At 44.4% G+C, this 26,154-nt stretch overlaps 1 protein-coding gene across 3 annotated transcripts in view; it reads right to left on the minus strand.

Moving 5' to 3' along the window:
* Positions 1 to 26,154, minus strand: part of LOC147031515 (caspase-8-like) — a 119,762-nt gene that overhangs the window by 77,341 nt on the left and 16,267 nt on the right. For 2 of the 3 annotated variants that reach the window (XM_085864317.1, XM_085864325.1), the window contains exon 2: positions 4,169 to 4,469. In XM_085864317.1, the coding sequence (XP_085720443.1) occupies positions 4,169 to 4,469 (301 nt within the window). Of the gene's footprint in view, positions 1 to 4,168; positions 4,470 to 8,826; positions 8,882 to 26,154 lie in introns of those variants that run through there. The other variant, XM_085864333.1, reaches the window with a different exon arrangement.

The following is a 26,154-nucleotide window of genomic DNA, read 5'->3' on the forward strand; positions in this document are numbered from 1 at the left end:
CCCAATCTCCCGCTTTCAATTTGCTTACCCCCACCCAAAAAATTTGCCTACCTTGCCCCCCCTCTTAACTCCCTGCCCCCGCCTCTTCGTCCCCGCCCCCGCCTCAACGAAAAGTGCTTATTCTGCTTCAGAGTTGAAGGTTGACTATTGCCACTATGTGCGATGCACTCTTACAGGTACGAAGTCTCTTTCAGTCCAGGTCACAGTACCGAGAAAAACGTGACGCGACCGTGAGGAGGAGCACAAAATTGGTCCTTCAGTATTAATACATAGAAGATACAATGTTTCTTGTTACATTTTTTGTGTGAAATTCACATTCTGAGGTAGTCAGAATGTGCAGAAGAGGGTTTTACATTGCAGACGCTATTTTCGAGGAGTGGAATTACACCTCTCAGCGGTAACGGTCTGTCGACGACAGACGTAATGACGTCAGCGAATGACGGATGTCATGACGTCCTGACGCCTCCCAGCGGTGACGTCACACGTCGCCATGTAAACGAATGTAAAACGAAAAGTGTTTATTCTGCTTCAGAGTTGAAGTTTGACTATTGCCACTATGTGCGATGCACTCTTACAGGTACGAAGTTTCTTTCAGTCCAGGTCACAGTACCGAGAAAAACGTGACGCGACCGCGAGGAGCACAAAATTGGTCCTTCAGTATTAATATATAGATAATTAATAGGCTGCCGCTCAACGATTTAAATCATAACCACACTAGAAATCGAAGTGTCAACATGACCGCCATACCGAAGAAAAAAAACCAAAAAAAAACCAGGGAGTCTGGAACACTGACGCTAACCATTACATTGACGCGTTTCGACTTACGAGTACCTTACAAGTAACGTGTGTGGACGTGTGTCAACGATCGCGTAGCGTGCCTACAACACGTTACTCATAGGTTAGAAATAAGTTTCGGGTACGCTAAACATTACCTCGACGTGTTTCGACTTATGATTAACTTACAATTAACGTGTGTCGACGATCGCATAACGTGCCTACAACTTATGGCCAGCATCGCGGAACTTGTGAGTCATACGCCGGCATACGTAGTAAAAATTCAAGCATGCTAAAATTTGAGGACAACCGCAAAGTACAACGATGAAAGCCAGCGTACGACGACGTATGGCAGTGTTTTTCAGCGTGCTCTCAATGTTTCCAAAACTAATGCATAACGTATTCGACGTGTGCCAGCGTTTCAGACAAATTTTTCATAAATCGGCATAAGCTGGCTAAAACGTCAAGGTGTGACTGGGCCTTTAGACTGAATTTGATGCCAAACTCCACACACACTCAGGGTGGGGTGGTGAAGCCTCGGGCGACGCATGTATTTCTGTTAATTACGTACTGTTTGAACGTGACAAAATCTATCAATTTCGTATTATTGGGCTATGCCTTTTTCATTTAATTCAGTTACATACTATTGGAATGCAACTCTTGGGTCATTCCATGTCAAATCATCAAAGAATCTGCCGTCATCTCTCAGATTTTTGTAAAACTTTGGGAACCAATTGGGACCCATGAAAAACGGCAAGAACTCAAATATTTTTGCCAACAGCCTCTTAATTAGTGAGATACAGAATAACGAACTTTGGACTAATTAGCACGACGTCGCGAATTCAAATGGCCATATCTCTAAAAGTATAACACCTAGAGAGCTGGTTTTGGTGTCATTTTAAAGGTATTTTCATGCCCGATGAATTTGTCTGGGCAACATTTTCCTACCTCCAACCACAAAAAAGTTATCACAAAATATAAACTTCAATTGTGAATCCCCAAAAAATGTATCCTTCAAATTTCCTCAAATTCATCCCAGAGGTACCTTATGATGTCAAGAAGCTTCCACATAAATTTTGTGATGGGCACTCCAATAGTTTCTGAGATATGAGCAATAATGTGCATGTATGTATGGCATATAGGTTCGAAAAATCAGCATTTGTAATGTATTATACAATCAATAAGTGAGTTCAAGTACACAGTGTTCACTAACCTGACTTAGGCTTTCAATTTCCTCTTCAATGCAGCAACAGCAGCACTTGTTTCTTCCCCTCAGGCCCAGTTGAAAATGAAAGTATATGATACTTCAAAGCAATTGATGGTCGTTCCCTGTGTTCCCTGTCATGGCTAGGTTAGAATGATTGTATAATACATTACAAATGCTGATTTTCGAACCTATATGCCATACGTACATGTACATTATTGCTCATATCTCAGAAACTATTGGAGTGCCCATCACAAAACTTATGTGGAAGCTTCTTGACATCATAAGGTACCTCTGGGATGAATTTGAGGAAATTTGAAGGATACATTTTTTGGTGATTCACGATTGAAGTTTATATTTTGTGATAACTTTTTTGTGGTTGGAGGTAGGAAAATGTTGCCCAGACAAATTCATCGGGCATGAAAATACCTTTAAAATGACACCAAAACCAGCTCTCGAGGTGTTATACTTTTAGAGATATGGCCATTTGAATTTGCGACGTCGTGCTAATTAGTCCAAAGTTCGTTAGTCTGTATCTCACTAATTAAGAGGCTGTTAGCAAAAATATTTGAGTTCTTGCCGTTTTTCATGGGTCTCAATTGGTTCCCAAAGTTTTTTAAAAATCTGAGAGATGACGGCAGATTCTTTGATGATTTGACATGGAATGACCCTTTTAGAGCTTTCGACAGCATAGACCCAAAATTCACAAGCACCTCGTGGGCCACACAACGAAAGCATTTTATACAGGAAGTAAGCGGATTACATGTGGGCCAAAGATATTTTGAAAAAAAAAAAAATAGGACCACTGGACCTGCAGCTAACCTGGGCCGAGCTTAATGTTGTAACCCAAATTTGGTAGCATTCTGACTAGTGAGTGTGGAGAAGATTTTTGAAGGAATTTACGCAATTTTTCCAAAAAATGACCAAGGAAGCCATTTTGACACTTCTGGTAAGGTGATAAGAATGACCTCCACAATTTGACATCCCTACCCTGGCCTAATGTTGCAACCAAATTTGGAAGTATTCCGACTGGTGGGTCTGGAGAAGAAGATTTTTAAAGGAATTCATACGATTTTACCAATAATTGACTAAGTCGGCCATGCTGTTTCCTTGTGGTCCCATTGTGTTCTTTTGTTTAGCAAAAGGGTTAAGTGGCCAAGGTGCATATAAAACAATGCTATGAACCTTGAAGGTCCACTCCCAAACCCAGAATTTTTTAAGGAATGGTGGAGAAGAGAGAGAGAGGCAGGAGAGATGAGGTGAAAGGGCTGTGAGTTTTCATTGAATGACAGCAACTCACTTTCCTCTCTTCCACTCCATCCCCATCTCCTCTCCCCCCCCCAAACTCCTCTCTTTATCCCTTCCTCCCTCAAACAAATATAAATAGGGGCAATACCCGTGGGCATTCATTCACCTGGTAAAATTAATGACACTGAGGAGGAAGTCAACATGGGACGGAATCAGCAAAATGTACCAATGAAGCAATATTATAGCAAATACCTATTTTGGGGAACAATCCCCAACCACCCCTCCCCCCCCCAATAAATTTCCTTCAACCCTGATTTTTAAAACAGCGTGGAATAAACTTTGGTGCATCATGGGTAATGAAGGTTGTCAAGTTTCATCAGAATCGCATGTGCAGTTTCTGAGAAGAAAGCAAATACTTATTTTGGGGGCAACCCCCCATAAATCCCCTTCGGGCCTAATTTTTTTTTTAATGCTGTGAACAAACTTTGGTACACAACGGGTGATGAAGTTGTGGTAAAGTTTCATCAAAATTATACGTGTAGTTTCAGAGAAGTTGCAAGTATTTGTGGACAGACGGATGACGCGCCTCCCATAAGCTCTTCGGAACTACGTTCCAGGTGAGCTAAAAATTACCAATTTACACTGTTATATATCGTTACCCTCATAACAAAAGTGCCTAAGCTTCATCATCGAATAAAATGACTTAGGTACTTTTGTTATGAGGGTGGCGATATGCCACAACAACCACACAAGATGAGGTCTGGGAGAGTGTGGGACTGGTTAAAAACCACATCATATTAGACAACTATTTTCAAACTTATTTGGCATCAGATCCAGATGTTCATCAAAACATAAGCTGTACAGCCACCTGTTAATAGCAGGCACTTATATCTGGATGGAATATTAGTGTTGAATTGCCATTCCAGTCGACGTGCTACATACCAGTATGGTTTAATGTGGGATTTTGTTTCCATGGCAAATTTCATCTGTGCCGGATGTGTGCCCATTTTCATCACAAGGTCACGTCGTCCAATATGAAAAAGTAATTCCAACAGCAAAGAGTTGTCCTCCTTTGTGATATATCCCCTGTGCTCGAGGCGGCTGTAGAGTTCTGTTCCGTTGTTTAAGCGCTCTAAGTCATTCCAAGGTATTTCCAATGAGCGGCAGAGGAACAGTATGCTTCTGAAGTCATCCTCGCCAAGATCTTCCAAGATCTTCAAAACATGACCTCTTTGTTCCATCACTTGCAAAAAAAAAACAAAAAAAAAACATAAAAACAAACAGGAAATTCATCACATGTTATTGATGGCAAAAATGAATATTTCCTCGGTGACCATTTATAACATCAATATTATATATTAGCCGGTACCCGTGGAAATTGCACGCAATATAAAATGTGATTTTAACAAAACTATGCAAAGAATAGTTAAATATAATAGGAATTTTTTTTTAATATTGTCTCACCAAGTGCTCCCTAAATATGTTGGTTGATCAAATCAAACCCCCCTCCTTCACTCAAAGTCCTCAACTCTCCCCCCCCCCCAAACCCCAAGACTTCAATCCCCACCCCAACCAAGTCCTCAACCCTCCTCTCCACTCCATCATCCCAATATTGTCCTACCCTCCCCCTTTCTTCAAAGCAAAGGGGCATTCTTAAATTATTACATCATTAAAATGGTGGAATATTTAACCCTTTCCTACATCCACCTTAATATGATATCATTATCAACCTCACCTCATGACCTGCTTTCCTACCTTCCCAACTTCTCCTTTTTTCATCCCATTCACAATCTCGCAAGCAATGAGATAGGTCTCGAGAGAACAATTCTCCAGACTATTTTCAGGTCCTCATTAACATTCTCAACAATAACCTCAATAACAATATGCCTGGTGTTGGCTTAATGGTTAGGGTGGCAGGCTTGGGATCCTATGATCCTGAGTTCAAACCCCACTCTCCTGTTGAATTAATACCAGGTGGGGTTAACTCTGCCTGTCATCCTTCTGAGGTTGTCAAAGTGAGTGTCAGCATGCTGGTATCGTGTGTCAGAGTGGCGACCCGTCCAGGATTGTGCCCAATAGCCAAGGAGACTGCTTAGGCAGCACCAACGCTCTGCACAGAGTATGGTCACAATGGATGGATTAACAATCTCTCGAGAAGTCTTACGGAAATTCCATAGAATTGTCACTTTCAAGTGATTGTGAGGATCCCAATTGTGTTAATCAATTATCTTCTCTCTGATGTGACACACACACACAAACACACGGCGATGTTAAATTCACAATATGTGATCGAGGGACAGAGAGATAAGTGAAATATATCATTCGTTTTTGGACCATGACATCAATCACACAGTTACACAAATTGTATAAGCCAAATGCCAAAATGAAAACTACATTTCTGTTAGACAACTGAACCTTTCATTCCTGTAGTTTTGGAGGGGTCAAGACTCATGGAAAAACAAACAAAACTAGAGGGGGAGCACTCGGAAGAGTGCAAAACCTCTGCCGCCAATATTGCTGGGTCACTCGAGTGAACCTTATATCTTATTCATTAAATATGTCAACAGTGCTGACAGTTATAGTTCTTTTCTCCACCATTTTTTGGGGGGGGGGGAGGGGATTGGAAATCACTTAAAACATGTAAAAATGCAAAAAATAAAAATGCAAAAAAAAAAAAAAAACGAAATTTTGTTGAAAAAGAAAGTTGCAAAAAATTTTTTTTCTCAAACAATTTTTGGGGGGGGGGTAACAATTTTTTGGGGGGTTGGAAATCACTTAAAACATGTAGAAATGCCAAAAAAAAATTCTCTAACAATTTTTTTTGTGGGGGGTAACATTTTTTTGGGGGGGGGGTGGAAATCACTTAAAACATGTAGAAATGCAAAAAAAAATTTCTCTAAATTTTTTTGGGGGGAGTAATTTTTTTGAGGGGGTTGGAAATCACTTAAAAATGTAGAAATGCAAAAAAAAAAAAAATTCTCTAAAAATTTTTTTTGGGGGGGGGTAACAATTTTTTGGGGGTGGGGGTTGGAAATCACTTAAAACATGTAGAAATGCAAAAAAAAAAAAATTCTCTATTTTTTTGGGGGGGGGGGTAAAAAAAATTTGGGGGGGGGGGGTTGGAAATCACTTAAAATATGTAGAAAAGCAAAAAAAAAAATTTCTCTAACAATTTTTTTTTCTGGGGAGGGGGGGACCTCTAACAATTCTGGACCAAGTCCAAAATTTAATGGCATGATCCTTGGACCATACCTACCCCCCCACCAAGTTTCGTCGAAATCCATTGAGGAGTTTTTCTGTAATATTGTTCACAAACAAACAAACAAACAGAAAGGGGTGAAAACAGTAACCTCCATCCATCTTCGAAGATGGAGAAGGTTAAAAATTCAAATATTTTTTTCAAAATGGCCGCCATAGCGGCCATATTGGACTTTGGACCAAGTCCAAAATCTGATGGCATGATCCTTGGACCATACCTGATCCCCCAACCAAGTTTCGTCGAAATCCGTTGAGGAGTTTTTCCGTAATACTGTTCACAAACAAACAAACAAACAGACAGGGGTGAAAACAGTAACCTCCATCCATCTTCGATGGTGGAGGTTAACAAATAGACAGAGCAGGTGTTAAACAAAACAGCAGGTTTGTGTGGTACCGACAGACAACATCCATCTGAAAAATCAGAGCTCTAGTAGAGATGGGGACGTTGTGAGAGTTTTAGCGATTTTCGCGTTATATGTATGTTAAACATATCACAAGGGTTTGGTTGGTCCTTTAAAGTAACAAAAAAAACCCCAAAAAAACCCCACAAAACCCACCAAACCACTCCAACTGTGGAATGAAATTATTGTGCTCGACATGCACTGCAGAGATCAGCAAAGCCTTTCAATAAAGAGCAACACGAATACAGCAAAGTGGGACTGTAAAATGCAGACGGGGAAGGATCGGATGGCAGGAGGGAGGTGAACAGGAGGAGAAAGGGAGAAAACAAACAGCAACATGAACATTGATGGGGAGAAGTAGATGAGGGTTCATCAGAATCGAGCATATCAGTTTGGGAGGGAGGATAATCTCGGGTGGATTAGTGGGTGTCGTCAACTTTTATGTGAGGAAGGAAAAGTCTTATTTAACATTGGTAACTAAGTTAAATAAGAGGGTGGAGGTGAGGATAACATAGGATTATAGGAGATTATCAAAGGATTGGATTGCTGGAGAAATAGAATATAGATGGAAGAATGAGAGAATTAGAATAAACAAACATAACAAAAAAACAACAACAAATCAACAATACCTTCACTCCCACATCCACTTGAAGTACAGAACTTGCTCTTTCACAAATCGAATGTCAATGATAAAAATAAATAAATAAATAAACTGCATATCATGTGGATAAAAAGGACAAAGATGGGGTTCGGGTAGGGAGAGGAGAAGGGCGACGGGATGGGGGGGAGGGGAGAAGGGTGAGGGAATGGGGGGGAGGAGAAGGGCGAGGGAATGGGGGGAGGAGAAGGGCGAGGAAATGGGGGGGAAGGAGAATGGCGAGGGAATGGGGGGTGAGGAGAAGGGCGAGGGAATGGGGAGGGGGTGAGGAGAAGGGCGAGGGAATGGGGGGTGAGGAGAAGGGCGAAGGAATGGGGGGTGAGGAGAAGGGCGAGGGAATGGCAGGGGGGTGAGGAGAAGGGCGAGGGAATGGCAGGGGGGTGAGAAGGGCGAGGGAATGGCAGGGGGGTGAGGAGAAGGGCGAGGGAATGGCAGGGGGTGAGGAGAAGGGCGAGGGAATGGCAGGGGGTGAGGAGAAGGGCGAGGGAATGGCAGGGGGGTGAGGAGAAGGGCGAGGGAATGGGGGGAGGAGAAGGGCGAGGGAATGGGGGGAGGAGAAGGGTGAGAGGGGAAAGAAGAAGGGTGAGGGGGGAAGAAGAAGGGTGAGGGGGGAAGAAGAAGGGTGAGGGGGGAAAGAAGAAGGGTGAGGGGGGAAAGAAGAAGGGTGAGGGGGGAAGAAGAAGGGTGAGGGGGGAAGAAGAAGGGTGAGGGGGAAGAAGAAGGGTGAGGGGGGGAAGAAGAAGGGTGAGGAAGGGAAGAAGAAGGGTGAGGGGGAAGAAGGGTGAGGGGGGGGGAAGAAGAAGGGTGAGGGTGGAGTGAGAACGATGAGGAGGGGAGGGAGAAGAAGGGTGAGGGGAGGGAGAAGAAGTGTTAAGGAGGTGAGAGGAGGGTGAGGTGGGCAGGAGTTGGAAAGGAAATGAGAGTGGAAATCGTTCATGATCGGTTTTCTGCTTTACCTTCGTTGCTCATATTGCATAAATTAATTTATGAATTAGCAGCAGAGATCACAGTGATGTATGAGTGAAAGGTGGCCACAATTATCTTGACAACTGTGCAGAGTTAACTTAAATACAAGTCATATTAATTAAAGCTGTAAAATTCTTGACATTTTAAGAACGTTTCCATTCACACAGAGTAAAAATGGAAACCTCCCAACACATCAAGGATGAAGAGTTAACGATCACACAGTTATAAAATTGAACAAACATGTTCGACGGAAATCCGAACACAAGATAATATTCTAAATATATTTTAATAAAATACAACACTGTACAGTAACGTACCGAACCGACGTTCAATCTTGAGGGTTTACTTCCTGGATTTAAAATGACGTCGATTCTTTGAAAAGGTTGTTGTTGTTGTTGTTGTTGTTGTTGTTGTTGTTGTTGTTGTTGTTGTTGTTGTTGTTGTTGTTGTTGTTGTTGATGTTGATGTTGATGTTGATAAACCGAAAGACCGGGGTGGGGCGAGGAATATAAAGTCTTTGGGCATGCACAATACAATCAAAAGGAATATTTAATTTAGCAACAAAATTGTTCACAAATCGAGGTAATCAAAGTTAAAAGGAGGACCCCACACCAATGAACTTGAATAGTTAAGTATGGCGAAATTTTAAACCCGAACACCCCCAACACCTCTTTGCAGTGTACAATTATTATCGATTTCTCGAATCCCTCGCTTACTCCCATCTCCTGTAAACCTTTACTTTCTCCACCACTCCAATACCTCGACCGAACATTTCTCTCATTTTCGAAAAATTACACTTCCGGTACATACGTATTAAATAGATGGCATCTGCAATAGTATCAGCCATGCGCACTTCTCTGGCTCAATCGGGAGTGACGCTTCATTTATTGGCCCACAAAAGGAACACTATATATATATATATATATATATATATACATATATACATACATATATATATATATATATATATATATATATATATATATATATATATATATATATATATACATATACATATATATATATACATATACATAGAAACACATATATACACATACATATAAGGGCGAGGGGATGGGGGGAGGGGAGAAGGGCGAGGGAATGGGGGGGAGGAGGAGGAGAAGGGCGAGGGAATGGGGGGAGGAGGAGGAGAAGGGCGAGGGAATGGGGGGAGGAGGAGGAGAAGGGCGAGGGAATGGGGGGGGAGGAGGAGGAGAAGGGCGAGGGAATGGGGGGAGGAGGAGGAGAAGGGCGAGGGAATGGGGGGGAGGAGGAGAAGGGCGAGGGAATGGGGGGGAGGAGGAGAAGGGCGAGGGAATGGGGGGGAGGAGGAGAAGGGCGAGGGAATGGGAGGGGGAGGGAGGAGAACGGTCAGGTCAGGTTAGATCTGTGACCTGCTACAGGTACCATGTAAACCTGTACTAACCTGTTCCATGGTCGGGTTGTCGGCGATGAAACCGTCTCCCACCACCAGGTTTTATGGTGGGGAGGGGGTTTGGATATGGACACCCAGCAGGATTAAAAACAAAATCTGTCAAAGGGCGGAGGAGCTCCTTGTGAGCCAACGGCCATCCATATCTAGTGCCCAACTGTGTCTGCAGACGTCCTCCTGCAGTTGGGTTACTTTTTATTAGGAGGTTGGTGGCAGGATTTGCACTCTGACCACCGTAAAACCGTTCATTCCGCAAAACACAAAAACGCAAAGAAATCTGAAAACCGACTCCGTGGGAGTACTTCCTGTGCAGCTTCCCTTCGCAGGGCAGCTCACCGGATGACTGGATTGGGGCAAAGCCTAAGGGTTCCCCAATCTTTGATGATAGGAGGGAAACCCACGGGGTAACATTCCTGGGTCAGATTGCGGGAGAGTGTGTCGGAGTGGTGCTGAGATGTCGTCCACCAGACGGCGGTCTCCTTGGGTTAACCTGAGGCGGTCCCTTCTGGTGGGTGCCTGGAATGTCATATCCCTAAGAGAGGATGATCACCTGTCTCTGTTATCATCTGAGCTCAAGCGTTTGGACATCAGGATTGCAGCGCTCTCCGAGGTTCGGACACCGGATTGCGGCGAAATAATGGTGGGTGGTGACACCTACTATTGGTCTGGTCGCTCTGATGGTTACCATACCCAAGGAGTTGCTGTAGCTGTGTCCAATAAGCTGACCCCAATGATAATTGAGGTAACACCGGTCAACGAGCGTATTATGAGATTAAGGATTCGTCACTCCTTAGGTGTCATTTCCCTGGTCTCTGTTTACGCTCCGACTGAGGCGAGTGATCTCACCGTGAAGGACGCATTCTACGCCACGCTCGAGTCTGTGGTTGATCGGTGCCCCAGACGAGATACACTTCTAGTCTTGGGGGATTTCAATGCATCGACTGGAACTGATAGGGATGGTGATGAGGTGAGTGTTGGTCCCCATGGGTCAGGAACTAGGAACCAGAATAGCACTAAGTTCCTTGACTTCGCAAGAAGTCATGGACTTAGGGTGGCTGGTTCATGGTTTTAGCGCCCACAAGCTCATCGCTGGACTTGGGAATTCCAACACTGGTGGTGTGGCAAAGGAGATTGACCATGTCCTTGTTGAAGGTCGCTGGAGGATGATCCAGAACTGCAGGGTGCACCGGAGGGCTCAGTTCCTCAATACTGATCACCGGCTTGTTGTAGCAACTCGAAAGCTGCACCTTAAATCCTGGAGAATGGGACCATCCCAGCCTAGGCTGGATGTTGGCAAGCTCAGGGATGAGAGAGTAGCTGAGGAGTTTGCGAACAGGCTGAGTGGACACTTGGGGGGTCTGGGTGCTTTGGGGGGGTCCTGAACAGTTGTGGAGTGCCTTCAAGACCACCGTCCTTGATGTTGCCGGTGGATGTCTTTGAACTCACAGCAGGGCAAAGAAGAATTTTGTCTCTCAAGGGACACTGGATACCATTGACCAGAGTTGCAGGGCCAGGCTGAATGGCAGAGCTGTTCAGGGAGCTGAGGCATAAAACTGTACGTTCACTGAGGGTGGACAAGGAGGCCTGTGTGCGAGGAATCTGTGAGGGGGTAGAGCATCACCTGCGGACAGGTGATTCTCGTCCCACATACAGGGGAATTCGCGCATTGCGTTCATCCAAGCCCATCCCTCGGAGCACTGCAGTTGGAGCAGAGAGTGGTAGGCTCTTGAGAGAGGAGTCTGAAGTGAAGGCCCGCTGGGCCGGTTACTTTGAGCGGTTGTACCAGGCTGATCCCCCAGCTGTCGAGTTGGACGTCAAGGGTGTTACAATCCCTGTTGCTGACCCTCGAATCAACTGTGGTCCACCTTCGCTTGTGGAAACACGGGCTGCGGTCAACTGGTTGAAACGGGGTCAAGTTGCAGGGATCTGTGGCATCCATGCTGAAGTTCTCAAGGCTGGTGGAAATACTGCACTCGTGTCATTGCATGCAGTTTTGTGCTCTGCCTGGAACACAGGCATCATCCCAACTGATTGGAAGAGCGGCCTTGTCGTTCCTCTCTGGAAAGGGAAGGGTGATCGCCAATACTGCAACAACTACCGAGGGGTGATGCTGCTCTCAGTGCCGGGCAAGGTCTTTGCTCGGATAATTCTTGATAGGGTTCGCCACCATCTGCTTGAGCACCAGCGTCCAGAGCAGTCAGGCTTTACACCAAAGAGGTCAACGATTGACCGTATCCTTGCTCTTCGTGTCCTCACCGAACGCAGACGAGAGTTTCGCAGGGACTGCTTGCAGCCTATGTTGATCTCTGTAAAGCGTTCGATTCTGTGAATCGGGATGCCCTCTGGAGGATTCTTGGTCTTCGTGGGGTGCCACCAAAACTGATCGATCTGATGTCTGAACTCGACTCTGGTACCGAGAGTGCTGTGAAGTGTGGTGGTACCATCTCTGACTTATTTCCAGTTGTTACTGGAGTTCGTCAGGGGTGTGTACTGGCCCCCCACACTTTTCAGCACTTGTATGGACTGGATTTTAGGGAGGATGTCGGAGAGATCAAGCTGCGGTGCATCGTTTGGGAATGTCAAAATCTCGGACCTTGCTTTTGCAGATGATGCAGTCATCTTTGCGGAGACTTTAGATATCCTTTTGGGGGCCCTCGAGGTGCTGAATGAGGAGTCGGAGCCGCTGGGATTACGGGTTTCTTGGGTCAAAACTAAGATCCAGGCTTTCAATGACATCATGGATGCTGCTGTCCTGTCTGTGTGTTTGTGGTCAGGATGTTGAGGTCGTGGAGAGATTCACTTACCTTGGCAGTGATATTCATGTCTCTGCTGGCTGTGAGTCAGAGGTCAATTGACGTCTGGGTCGGGCCTGGGGAGTCATGGATTCACTGGATCATGGGGTGTGGCGCCGCCGGTACCTGTGCGGGAGGACGAAAGTCCGAGTGTTGAGGTCCTTGGTGCTTCCAGTCTTGCTCTATGGATGCGAGGCTTGGACTCTGACCAAGGATCTGAGACGAAGACTTAATTCCTTTGGTACCAGGTCTCTTCGGAGAATCCTTGGCTATCGCTGGTCAGATTTTGTGTCCAACGAGCGGTTGCTGAGAGAGACTCGGATGAGATTTGTTACCTGCATCGTCCGTGAGCGTCAGTTGCGGCTGTATGGACATGTGGCTCGTTTTCCTGACGCTGATCCTGCTCACCAAATTCTCTCAGTGAGAGTCTCATGAGTGGAGGAGGCCAATGGGCCGACCATGTGCCTCGTGGTGCAGCAGGTTGACCAGCATCTCAAGGAGATGGGGATGGGCCTGGCATCTGCCTGGGGGATGGCCAGACAGAGGCCCTGGAGTACCGGCGGAAAGTGGACGCAGCGACACGCTGTTCTGGCACATGCTCCCAGACCTGACCTGAAACTAGAATTTAATTATTACAGAAATAATGAAAATCTTAATACCTTTGTTGAAACTTGGTGTGTTGGTAAGATGTGCAATGTAAATGAAAATGTATTAGAAATTTACGTGTCGTGTTTTCTTTCCTTGTGCCCTTGGAATTTTCTTTGGGTTGAATTGCTTTTTTTGGTGTTTCTTTGACTTTGTTGATTTCTCTTTGAAATGCGTTTTTGTTTTATCTACTGAGTGCATGGGTCTGTAGCGTTCCTGTGAAAACCCATTGGTTGGACAGTTGGCCTGACTCCACCGGCAATCGTAATTTGGAAATTCATACACCCACCATGTCGGTGCTCTGGTAAACCTTCACGTGTTGTATTTTGCTTTTTACCGATGATGTTACCCTTTGTTTTGGTTCATGAGTTATATGCAACTACTCATACTACACTTAAAACTCCAAGTTGATCTAAAAAGGCAACAAAATCCAGAAATAATGAATAGTTATATGCAACGACTCATTTTATACTTTTAAATATAAAAGTAGAACAATTACCCGACATATTTATTAAAAATAAACCCCTTCGAGAAGAGGTCGAACTTTGCAGTTCCTCCTCCTCCTACTCCCCCCTCCCCTCCTCACTTCCCCTCCCTCTTCCCTCCTCACTAGAGTCCCTTTATAGAGAGAGTAGCGACAACTAACGATTTGACGCCATTTTGAGTCCATTCAGTGCGGTGCACGTGAAGAGCCGCCGTATGGCGCTTGTGCATTGAACCGTGTATTCCATTATGTTCTCTATGTATGAGAGATGGGAATGGTCTTTTCCATGTTGATAATGAACAAATTATGTGAAGATGACAAAATAGAAGATTTATGACAACTAAGAGCCATATGATAAAGCAGAAATTCACAGAGCTGGTTGTGATTTAACAATCACAGACATTTAAAACCATGACAAAGAAGGAATGAACTCGACAAGTACACGTGCTGCTTATTTCAGCCTCATTTTAATTTCAGGGAGGCGAGAGCGAGACTCGAACTCACCTCCCTGCTTATACATGTACACGTACAATACAATGTTAAGAGTTATCTTTGCATTTCTGCAGTTGTTTGACCTTGTTTATCGTGTGTGGGTATACATTTGTGTTTGTTTAATTTTCATATTTAAATTATTAATCTAAACTTTGCTGCATGTTGCTGATCATATATTAATCCCACCAAAAATAGATTTGCCCACCCCACCCAGCATTCTCCTTCTTCTCGCTATCTCTCTATCTCTCTATCTCTCTATCTCTCTATCTCTCTATCACACTCTCACACTCTCACACACACACACACATATATACACGCATGTACTAATGCACACACATACAAATTATAAATTGAAAGTCACACACACACACACACACAAATTAATGTCCACACACATTCAAATCAACAGAGACAAATACATACATTCAATGCATGTCCCCCCCCCCCTCCCCCGAAGGTAAAAGCCAGTCCCGACCATGCTACACTCAGAAGTTAGATGGGCTCCCTTCTATGCTTCTATGGGGTGTCGACCTGTTTAGTATCCTGAGATCTGGCAGTCCACACCCACACCAATAGATTTAAAATCTTTGGTATAACCTACTCTTAAAAGCTAGGGTTAGGGTTTAGGGTTAGATTTAGGTTTTGGGGTTAGGGTTAGGGTGAGAATTAGGGTTAGTGTTGACCCTAACTCTGCCTTTGAAGAGTGGGCCGTGTTAGTCCGTGGGCCGAGTTAGCCCGGATCCGTTCTCCGTTCATTCGTCTTTGTTTTGACTTTGACTTAGAGTCTGATTCTGACTTTGGAGACATGATCTAGAGTCTAGACCCTATATTAATTGATCTAGCTCGAAGACTCTAACTCAAACTTAATTTTAAATAAAGATGCCTTCCCCTTCAAGTGCTAATTAATCCACCAGCAATGGATAACAAGCCTGGAAAGCCAAAGCAAAGGCCAGTCTCACTCGCAGCACACAAATACACGCATATGGGACCATTAACACCATCACACTGACCTGGCAGCGGACTGACGAAGAAGTTTCTTTCCATCCAACACGACTGACTCTGTTCTCCCAGATTTTCCATCTTTTAGCATCTGATGGAAATCGATACATCTTGAATCCCTTCTCAGTTCTATTTGTGCACCCAAAGGCGCAACAACCTGTCATTTTGTCGTAAAATCGATATAAAACACGAATGAGAACGCTGCGTACAGCAGGAACGTTAAAACACTGACCGATATGCGTCCGATCCTGTCCGCGATGGACTCAAAATGGCTCCACGCAATCACGTGACTCGATTTTTCCGGACCCTCTATGTCGCTACTCTCTCTATCTACCTCTCACTTCCCCCTCCCTCTCACCTCTCCCCTCAATGAATGAATGGATTTCAATGGCAAAAAAAAAGAAATTGTTTTTACTTTAGAAAACTTTAAACTTTCTTTCTTTTTTTCCCCAAGCAACACTGTAACAGGCAGGTGTGTTTCAAATTATGCTTTCTTGAAGTTCTCTGTTTTAAAACTGATTTTATCAGTCACAGCCTAACATTTGCTTCTCTTTTTGTTGACACATCACGCTTGTTTCAGGTTTTTAATTTTGCATTGCAATAATAGATTACACTGTGCCAGATGTGTTTGAGTGCATTGTTTCCTGATATGATGGGAACAGAAATAGTGATGTAAAGACAATTTGTGTGAATTTTTCTCACCGCAGCCTGGACCCTCAATTCCAGTAGAAGATTACCGTGAAATGGAAAGGACTTTGAGAGCTTGGACAAGTTATTGAAGAAGCTCAAGTCTCGATGTTTCAGACATCAAGGTGGGATGATTGACTAAGGAGGGGAGTGTGATGAGGACCTTGTTTTGAACTTTTCTGGAGGTTTATCAAATGATCCATATTCATCACAAAACACAACCTTGATTTACCACATTATGTGTGGAAGTGAGGTTCTGTCCAGCCTTGAATATCAAATAATTGTTTATTTTGAATCATCTTTGCATTATAGATGGAAAATAACCAACTGAACAAAATATTAATAACAAGGACTATCACGAACACATAAAACTCCAAGTTGATCTAAAAAGGCCACAAAATCCAGAAAGAATGCTTTGAAATTTAACATGTCCTTCTCTCCCAAGAAGTGAACGCTTAAACTGAAAAAGGGCTCAAAGATGCATATACAGTATATACACTACATGGCTAAAAGTGTGCGGACACCCCTTCCAATGAGTGTATTCGGCTATTTTAGCCACACCCATTGCTGACAGGTGTATAAAATCAAGCACACAGCCATGCAATCTCCATAGACAAACATTGGCAGTAGAATGGACCATACTGAAGAGCTCGGTGACTTTCAATGTGGCACTGTCATAGGATGCCAGGTCAGGTCAGGTCAGGTCAGATATGGGAGCAGGCGCTGGAGCAGCGCGTCACTGCGTCCACTTTCCACCGGAACTCCAATTGCCTCCGTCTGGCCATCCACCAGGCAGATGCCTGGCCCATCCCCATCTCCTTGAGATGCTGATCAACTTGCTGAAACCACGAGACACGGGGTCGGCCCATTGGCCTCTTCCACTCACAAGGCTCCCTTGCTGACAGAATCTGGTGAGCAGGATCAGCATCAGGAAAATGAGCCACATGTCCATACAGCCGCAGCTGACGCTCACAGACTATGCAGGTAACAAATCTCATTTGAGTCTCTCAGCAACCGCTTGTTGGACACAAAGTCCGACCAGCGATATCCAAGGATTCCCCGAAAAGTCCTGGTACCAAAGGAATTAAGTCTCCGCCTCAGATCCCTGGTCAGAGTCCAAGTCTCACATCCACCTTGCAAGACTTTTATGCTTCCAACAACACAGTCACTAAACTCCTACACATGACGTGATATTGTTGTGGGGGCCGGGTCTCGGTGGCGAGCACGACCGCTAGAGGGAGCAGTAGAGTCGGCTCCACCGAACACCCGGAATTTAGGTCGCACCTTTCAGATATATCCGAAAGATCAGGGGTCCCTTATCGGACTGAAGATCGCCAATAGGTCGACCACGTGGGATAGGGTCAATTGACAATTTCAATGTACTTAAATACCCATGTCCTCCAAACTACCGGGGAAATTCACCCTCGGCAGGATCTGCGCGATCCGGGCGGTTACCGAGTCGTACCCCGAGCGGAGAGTACCAGAATCCTGCCGGGCCAATTGCACGATTACGGAAACAGAGGCCTCCTAATTCCCGTTCGCAGCGCGGCAAACAGATGATAGAGAGGACAAGGACGAGCTGGGACAAGAGGGGATTTATTTACAATTGGGGGGGGGGGGAGGGAACACACAAAGAGCAGAGTTATCCGAATAAGAAATGTAATGTACAATGAGCAAAAGAAAGCACTTGCACAATTCTGCTTGAAGACGGGCCCACACACAGACACACACACACCCACAAAAGAAATGATGGCAGCGGCCTTTATTGATACCCCCAGCTCGGAGGGAAGGTGAGCTGGAGGTAAGAGCCTGTCTTGGACCTTCCCGCTTCATGCGGTTACACCGACTTTGAACCCACGACCCGGAGTCCACGGCGCTCGTCTCTGGCTGCTCGGCCACCGCATCGTTCGGTCACCACCACCACGGTGAGCCACCACAAAGGAACGTAGACCGCAATCGCCGTGATCCCACACAATCCTTGTCGACTACCACTCTGCCGTCGCCACGATCACCCGGTCTCCATCCTCTCCTCTACTTTTTCCTTCAGGTCCGAGCGATTTCTTTTCTCCGCCCGCTCGCCTCCCGATTGGACGGTGGGTTCTCAGGCGACTCGTGGCGGCCTCCCGATTGGCCGGGCCATCTCAGGTGATCCGCTCGCCGTTCGTGATTCTTCCAGGGGTCGTGGTGAGCATCCTCGCAGCCCGTCCCCCCTGAGAGGCATTCCTCCTTCCTCGGGCGACGTGCCTCCGGAATGGTGGGAATGTGGCGTACGTCGCTCGTGCTTTGCCCATTGGCTGAGGTGTCTTGGGAAAGTCGCCCTCTGTACGTGATTGGACAAGGGGTGGAGTCGGAGCTGAGGCAATTAAAATCTCCGCCCACGTACGTGGTCGAACACACGTGGGCAATGGCGTCGGTGTTGTTATCGAGGTTGGTGGTGATGTAAAAATCCTATCTATAAAATAACTTCGTAGCGCATGTACACTTAATTCCCATTAGACACAGGGGATGGATTCTAACTACACACATATACTTAACGAAATAACTGAGCTACGGGGACTCTGGCTGTTGTGTGCGATGGGTTCCAGATTCGTAACAATATTATTGAATGGCTTCTACATGCTACAGTGTATAAAAGCATGCATGTTAGTCATTCCTGCATAAATAGATGTCCTGCAGAACCAACCTCTCACATATAACAGCAGAATGAAATTATTTACATTGGTTGTTGCGAAATATGACAAGTATTGAGCCACCATATCCATTTCCCCTGCTCTGCAAACCACTTTCACTTCATTTTACCATAACTTTGTGTGTTCAAAGATTCTCTTAAGGGTTAGAGTTCAGGATCGTAGAGTAAGGCTATTAGATTTCAGGAAGTAAAACTTTGAGGGTATGAGTAGAGAATTGGGTGATGTCGATTGGGAGACTCGAACAACAGGACAATCAGCATCAGAGAAATGGGAAACCTTTCAGGACCAAATGTGTAAAGTGCAGAGTAAGTACATTCCAATGAGGTGGAAAACTAGAAACAGAAAGAACAGGGTGGTTGAGCAGTGAGATAAGGAATGCTATGAAGGAGAAGCAGAAGGCATTTGTTCGGTTTAAAATAACAAGGCTGGAGTTAGATTTTATCACTGTCGGAGTAAACAGAGGCAAGTTAAGAAAATAACTCGGCAAGCCAAAAGAGAGGATGAGAAGGACATGGTTAAGAATATTAAACATTATATCAAGGTATTCTTTAAGTATATCAGAGGAAAAGAACAGGTTAGGACCAGGGAAGGTGTTGGAGACATGAATTAAGGACCAGATGAGGAACTATTTAAATAAATACAAACTAATTAAAGGTCGTCAGCATGGGTTTAGCAAAGGTAGTTCCTGTCTGACAAACAGGGAAAGGGAGTGGACATGGTGTCTCTAGACATTAAGAAGGCATTTGAAAAGGTACCGTGTCAGAGGTTCTTTGTCAAAGTGAGGACTTGTGGAGTGGCTGGTCAGGTAGCTAATTGGACTGTAAACTGGCTTAGTGATAGGAAGCAAAGAGTGGCTGTGAGTGGGAGGATGTCTTGCTGGGAAGTTTTGCGGTCCCTCAGGGATCAGTATTCGGACCATTACTCTTCATTATTCACATCAACGATTTGGATAATGGGGGGAAGAGTGAGCTTTCCAAATTTTCATATGACACAAAGGTAAGGAGGATAGCATAGGGGTGGTGATCACATTCATGAAAGTATTGATACTTGTATAGATTGGGCAAAGGATTGGCAAATGCAATTTAACCTGAGCAAGTGTACAGTGTTGGGGATGGGAAAGAACAATAAAAATAGAGATTAGAGGATGCAAGGGGTAATTTTGGAGCATGTCACATAGAACGATCTGGGGGCGGTAATAGATATGGGAGGGAAGCAGACAGCGCAATGCCAGGCAGCGAGTGGTTAAGCAAATAGGGTTTTAGGTTGTATTCGGAGGGGGATCATTTATAAATCAAAAGAGGTGTTGTTGACATTGTACAGGGATTTTATTAGGCCACATCGAGAATATTGTGTGCAGTTTTGGTCACCACAATTCAGGAAGGACATAGATGCCACAGACAGGGTTCAGCGCAGGGCAACTCAATTGATTCCGGGCCGAGCTGGACTCAGCGACGAGGAGGGCTCAAGGAGACAGGGCTTTATACATCAGAAAAGAGGTGGTTATGAGGAGATATGACAGATGTTTAAGAAAATGAAAGGTATAGATAAAGTAAGTGCAGATGAATTATTCAACAGAGTAGACAATGATAGGACCAGGAGCCATCACCTGAGAGTAAAGAAGAGGAGAGTTAAGACAGTAGTAAAGCAGGGGTCTTTTACTCAGAGAGTAGTTAATACATGGAATGTCCTCCCTGGAAAGGTACTGGCAGTGGAAACAGTAGAAAAGTTTAAATTAGAATTAGATAGGTACCTGGAAGTCATGGAGATCGAGGGGTTTTGGAATACTGACAGGACTTTTCGGTCGTTTGAGCATTGATGGGTGAGTGTATGCACGTGTGCGGAGTGCTGTTGGTGTGGGTCTCGTCAAGTGTTGTTGTGTGGTTGATGTTGTGTGCTTTCCCCAAGCCCCCTTCCTTGAGGGGAAGAAGAAAAAAAAATATAGAAACTACAAAAACTTAAAATAAATAGATTAAAATGATAAGAAATAAATTAAGAATAAATGCAAAAATAAAAATTTTCATTTTCTTCTTTGGATCTTGTGTTGATAAATTAGTATGGTGTTAGCACAAGCATGATAGGCCGAATGGCCTCCACCTGTCCGATTTCCTTGTATGAACCCCAAAGAGTCATTTCCACAACAACATTGTTTTCTGAATTACAGCATTTTCCACTTTTTTTCCACTCTACTTTCACTCCACTGTTATTTTTCTTTTAGAGGTCCGTGGCCTCTCCATTTTCTACCGGTCGCTATTGTGGCCTTATTATTTAATCAAAGAACCTGGAATTTGGAAAGACAGTTGCTCATACCTTCATGCATGCTTCCCATGTGCCAAACTATCCATCGGGACCATACTCTACACAGAGTGTCAGTGCTGCCAAAGCAGTCTCCTGGGCTATTTGGCACAATCCTGGGTGGTCGCCACTCCAACGCAGGATACTCAAATGGCTCAATCATCCCAGCAAGCTGGTACTCATTTTGCCGACCTTAGAAGGATGACAGGCTGAGTCAACCCCACCTGGTATTAATTCAATAGCGAAGCGGGATTTGATCTTTGGACCCTAACATCCCAAGCCGCCACCCGAACCATTAAACCAACATCAGGCACCCTCAATTATGATATTTCTAAATACCAACACTAATATTCCTTCCTAAAGTGAAATTCAACTATTTCCCATACTCTTGACCACTATTACAACTCCAAGCCAAATGGTCACACTGGCTTAAAAAAGGCAAGGTCATGTCGTCAGCAAGGTCATGGAATCAATCATCGCAGTTGACATAAAATCATTCCTTTTCTCCAACAGCCTCATCTCAGATCATCAATTTGAAGTCAGACCAGGTCAATCTACCTTGGACATGCTGCTTCAACTCATCCAAGAGTTCAACCCATCCAGGGAACTGTGTCTAAAACATCAACAATTTGAAAAAGTTCATTCCATTACTTGAATGTTTCTCTTGGAATTTCTTTTGTGGAGGAGTGAACTGCATTCTTGGAATTATCTCCAATATCCTGAATTAAAGATTCCAATTGAGTTTGACCGCGATGAGTGGATTTTTTCTGTAGTCTCTCTTTTAAAGTGTGATTAAAATGCTCATTCACAACTGCCTTTCCTTCATTAAAGGTGCTGTATATATATATATATATATATATATATATATATATATATATATATATATATATATATATATATATATATATATATATATATATATATATATATATATATAATGCAGTCATCTTAAAGAAAATTAATCAATGTTTTGTTGTATTAACTGTGTTCCCTCATCAGTCCACAACTTCTTTGGTTTTCTTCTACTTTTCGGAAATATACCACTGAAGGCCAACATCAAAGTGTTACCTCTTGTTTTTCAAAGGAACAACTCATGCATATGTTGTTCGTCTTTCGGCTGTTCCCGTTAGGGGGTCGCCACAGCGGATCATCCGTTATGATCCGCATCCTGATTTGGCATAGGTTTTACACCGGATGCCCTTCCTGACGCAACCCTGGTCGCCTCTTACGACACAGGGATAAGGATTGGGTTTCGCCATGATTCCGGGCTGCCCTACACCCTCATAGCGTGGCCCAGTGCAGAGTTCCCGTCCTCAAGCGATCCTCCAACCCAAGCCTCTGAGTAGCCGGATTACAGGTGCACGCCACTGCGCCCGGTTGAACAACTCATGCGTATCTACTCCTCAAATCTAATACAGTGAAAGCATATTTGTATCCTTTATCATGATTGAGTTCAATTAAGTCAGCAGACCATGTGTAATCAATCCCTTTGGAATAAACCCTCCTTCTTTTAACTTTGTTCCCGGACCACAGAAAGAATATCCTGGAAGGTTTACTTTCCCTGAAATTCCAGTTTTTGTAAATTTGCTCCCCGACAAAAACTTTTGTGCATCTCCTCCATGTTTACGAATGAATTTACACTTCAATGCCACACACCAAACATATTCTCTTTTGTATAACCCTTTAATTTTCACTTTTCACATGTGAGATATTTTTAGTATCAGTTTTCTTTTAACACTTGAGACCATAAATTGCCGCCATTGTATTTATTTCTGAGAAAACTTCCGAGAGTGTGAAAACCTTTTTAGCTTCCAACATATGCATTTGCATCTTCATTTAAAAAAAAAAAATTAAGTATCCTAAGAAATTCGCTCACTCTCTCCATTTATTTTGGAAAAAAATAGCAAAGCTTCAACCAAAGTCAAAAACACCAACATCATCAACAACATAATCTTTTCCTTCTTCCTCTTTGGTTTCTCGTTTAAATCTCCTCCATGACATTGAAGGCATTATTCTTGACATGAATTTTGTTTTGGATTTCAGAATCGGATCTGACTAATGTACACAACATTCTGGTCCTCAGACAGTTATTTCCATAAATGTATGTCCAGAATAGACTCATCCCCTTGTCTGGTGAGATTCTAACTCTTTGATGTGTTGGAGAAGGGGATAGAACAGATTCCCTTTCTTAAGGGATGGCCTTTTCCTCTTTAGAGACAGCCGTTAGCCCAATGGAGACTCATTCTACACCTTTCCATCAGGACACTTTGGACTTGCAGAATAATTGATTGAACACACCATGGGTTTTTCGTCCGACATACAGTTCGGCAGCTCCAAGGACGCAAGTTGGCTCTTGCTCGTGTCAGGCCAAACGGGGAGGCGATGGCCGCCATTGACGTCATGCGAGTGCCCCACGTTATTGCTTGGCAGTTCCGGCAAATGGCCGCCCCATACATGGTGTCGTGGACTGGGCCTGTGTTGATTGGGGGTTGCATCTCGCTCTGGGAAGGAAGGGATGATCGCAAGATTGACAGTGGGAGGGCACGTGCAACGATGTGCCAATAGGCAAGCTGGATTTGGCTCAAGTCTGATTTTGCCTCCGCTCACACCGGACGCCTATACAAAGGACGGGAGGACCGTCGTCCTGACAGTTGGTGACAGTTCCTGACCATTGCTGACAGCTCCTTGCAGTTTCTGACAGCTCCTTACAGCTGTCCGTTGGTTACGGCTTCTGATAGCTCCTGACAGTGGGTGACGGTTGGACCGTTCCTGCTGGTTCTGCTCGTACCTGATTCTTGGCATCCCTGGTTCCTGAAGGTGACGACGTGATGTCGATTGGTGTTCGAGCCTGTTTGTGGGTGTGTGCACGCGAGGCAGGGCGCTGGCAGCGGACCAAGGCACGCTCACACATTTTGGGACATTTTATTGGATGCAAGACGACTTCTACCTTGGTAAGCCAAGACCGGATTTCTTCCCCTCCCCCCCCCCCCCCCCAAATGATCTGGTGGGTACCCTTGTCTCGTGTTTAATCGTTAAGTGAGGCATAGTGATAAGTATCTGCTCTTTGTCTGTTTTTCTATCAATGCCTATTTAATTCCTTTTGTTTGAGATTATTTTGATTGATTTGAATTCACCTGTTTTCACGACAAAGAAATGAAAAGTTCTTCAGTTTATTAATTTTTTCTAATGAATAAATTACTTATTGACATTTCAACCTGTCTGTGCTTGTCCTTTCCTTCCATTGATGCAGCATTGTCCGAACCTAGATAGACTGGGAGATAATTCCCAATTTAATGAACCTGGAATAGTCGGCATGCACCAGCGGTAAATGCTCGGTCACCCAACTAAAGATTTAATCAAGATAAGATTGGTGCATCGCCGAGGGATCATCCCCTGTTCAGGAGGCTATGTGACCTCCAATTAGACGGCGGACACTGCAACTCGTGCTTGACTGATTGGCGTTCGTGGTTGTAAAGCAATCCACTGTACCACAAAGTTAATTGTGAGCGGTGGTCCCAGGTCCGGCTCTTCCGAAGAAAAACATGGATTAACCCCCTCATAATACACTCGGTACCTGTGGCCGCAACAATCTATATATTAATACTGAAGGACCAATTTTGTGCTCCTCCTAGCGGTCGCGTAACGTTTTTCTCGGTACTGTGACCTGAGAAGTTTTGACGCGGTGTTTGAACGTCAAATTAGACACGTGCACAAATCAGGGGACTTCTTCACAAGGAGTAGTGTACACCAAAAATGTCGTGTACAAGGACGTTTTGTAGGCATCATTAGGTAAGGCCATGGAGTACATCGACTGGGATCCGGCTCTTACAAGAGTCGCCACTGGTTATCATATTGGGCTCAGTCATGGAACGGAATCCGTCTGACGGGGTTTCGGCTAGTCTATATATTAATACTGAAGGACCAATTTTGTGCTCCTCCTAGCGGTCGTGTCACGTTTTTCTCACTACTGTGACCTGGAACGAAAGAAACTTCGTACCTGTAAGAGTGCATCGCACATAGTGGCAATAGTCAACCTTCAACTCTGAAGCATCTATATATTAATACTGAAGGACCAATTTTGTGCTCCTCCTAGCGGTCGCGTCACATTTTTCTCGGTACTGTGACCTGAGAAGTTTTGACACGGTGTACGTCAAAGTAGACAAGTGGACAAGTCAGGGGACTTCTTCACAAGTAGTGTACACTAAAAATGTCGTGTACAAGGACGTTTTGTAGGCCTCATTAGGTAAGGCCATGGAGTACATCGACTGGGATCCGGCTCCTACAAGAGCCGCCACTGTTTGTCATATTGGGCTCATGGAACGGAATCCGTCTGTGACAGGGTTTTGGCTAGTATTGATGAATAAGGCTGTGTTTGTAAAGACTATGGAAAATGTAAGAAATCGGAAAAACATGAAACTCACCACATCTTCGAAACGGGCATCTAAATTAATTAATAAACCAAGCTTTCAAAGAGTGGAGGTGTTTACTGAAAACTTTTATGCTGTTCATATGAATAGAGCATTGAAATGGATAAACCCATTTATAGAGGAACATCAATACTTAGGCCTTGGTCACATTTGCCACGGCGGCTGTGGGGTCTCCAAAATCTGCGGCCACCAGCAATTATACGGCGACCGCAGTATTTCCACGGTCACACAATGTAGCAGTCACATACGTTTTTATTTTTCGGGGAGCTGCACGGCGTACCTAGAAATCATGGAGACCGAAAACGTGGGGGTGCGTACGGTCTTTGATTTGATGTCGCATGGTGACCTTAGGGTGTCGCTGCGGCGGCCTAGAATTTTCAAGGCAGACGCAAGGTGCCCGCAAGGCGACCGTAGGGGGGCCCTCAGGCGAACATGCGGCCAGCATATACCAGTTCTTTTTTTTTTACTGAAATAAAAATATACCAGTATATATATATTTATAACTGAATATACTGTTGTGGTTACCAAATTCGCAAACCACCATTCAGGTCCCTTAGGTGAGGTATCTCGGTAAGTACATGTGTAGTTAGGTCCAAACCCGTTGTCTAGTGGGAATACATGTCATTTATGCGTGCTGCGACTCTTCAGGATAGCCGTTTTTCTTTTACTATCTTTATTTTGGACCAACCGCCATGATTACCACCA

The sequence above is a fragment of the Eptatretus burgeri genome, chromosome 2 (assembly GCF_056783735.1).
Source record: "Eptatretus burgeri isolate ZD-2024b chromosome 2, Ebu_testis_v1, whole genome shotgun sequence".
In the NCBI taxonomy this organism is placed as follows: domain Eukaryota; kingdom Metazoa; phylum Chordata; class Myxini; order Myxiniformes; family Myxinidae; genus Eptatretus; species Eptatretus burgeri.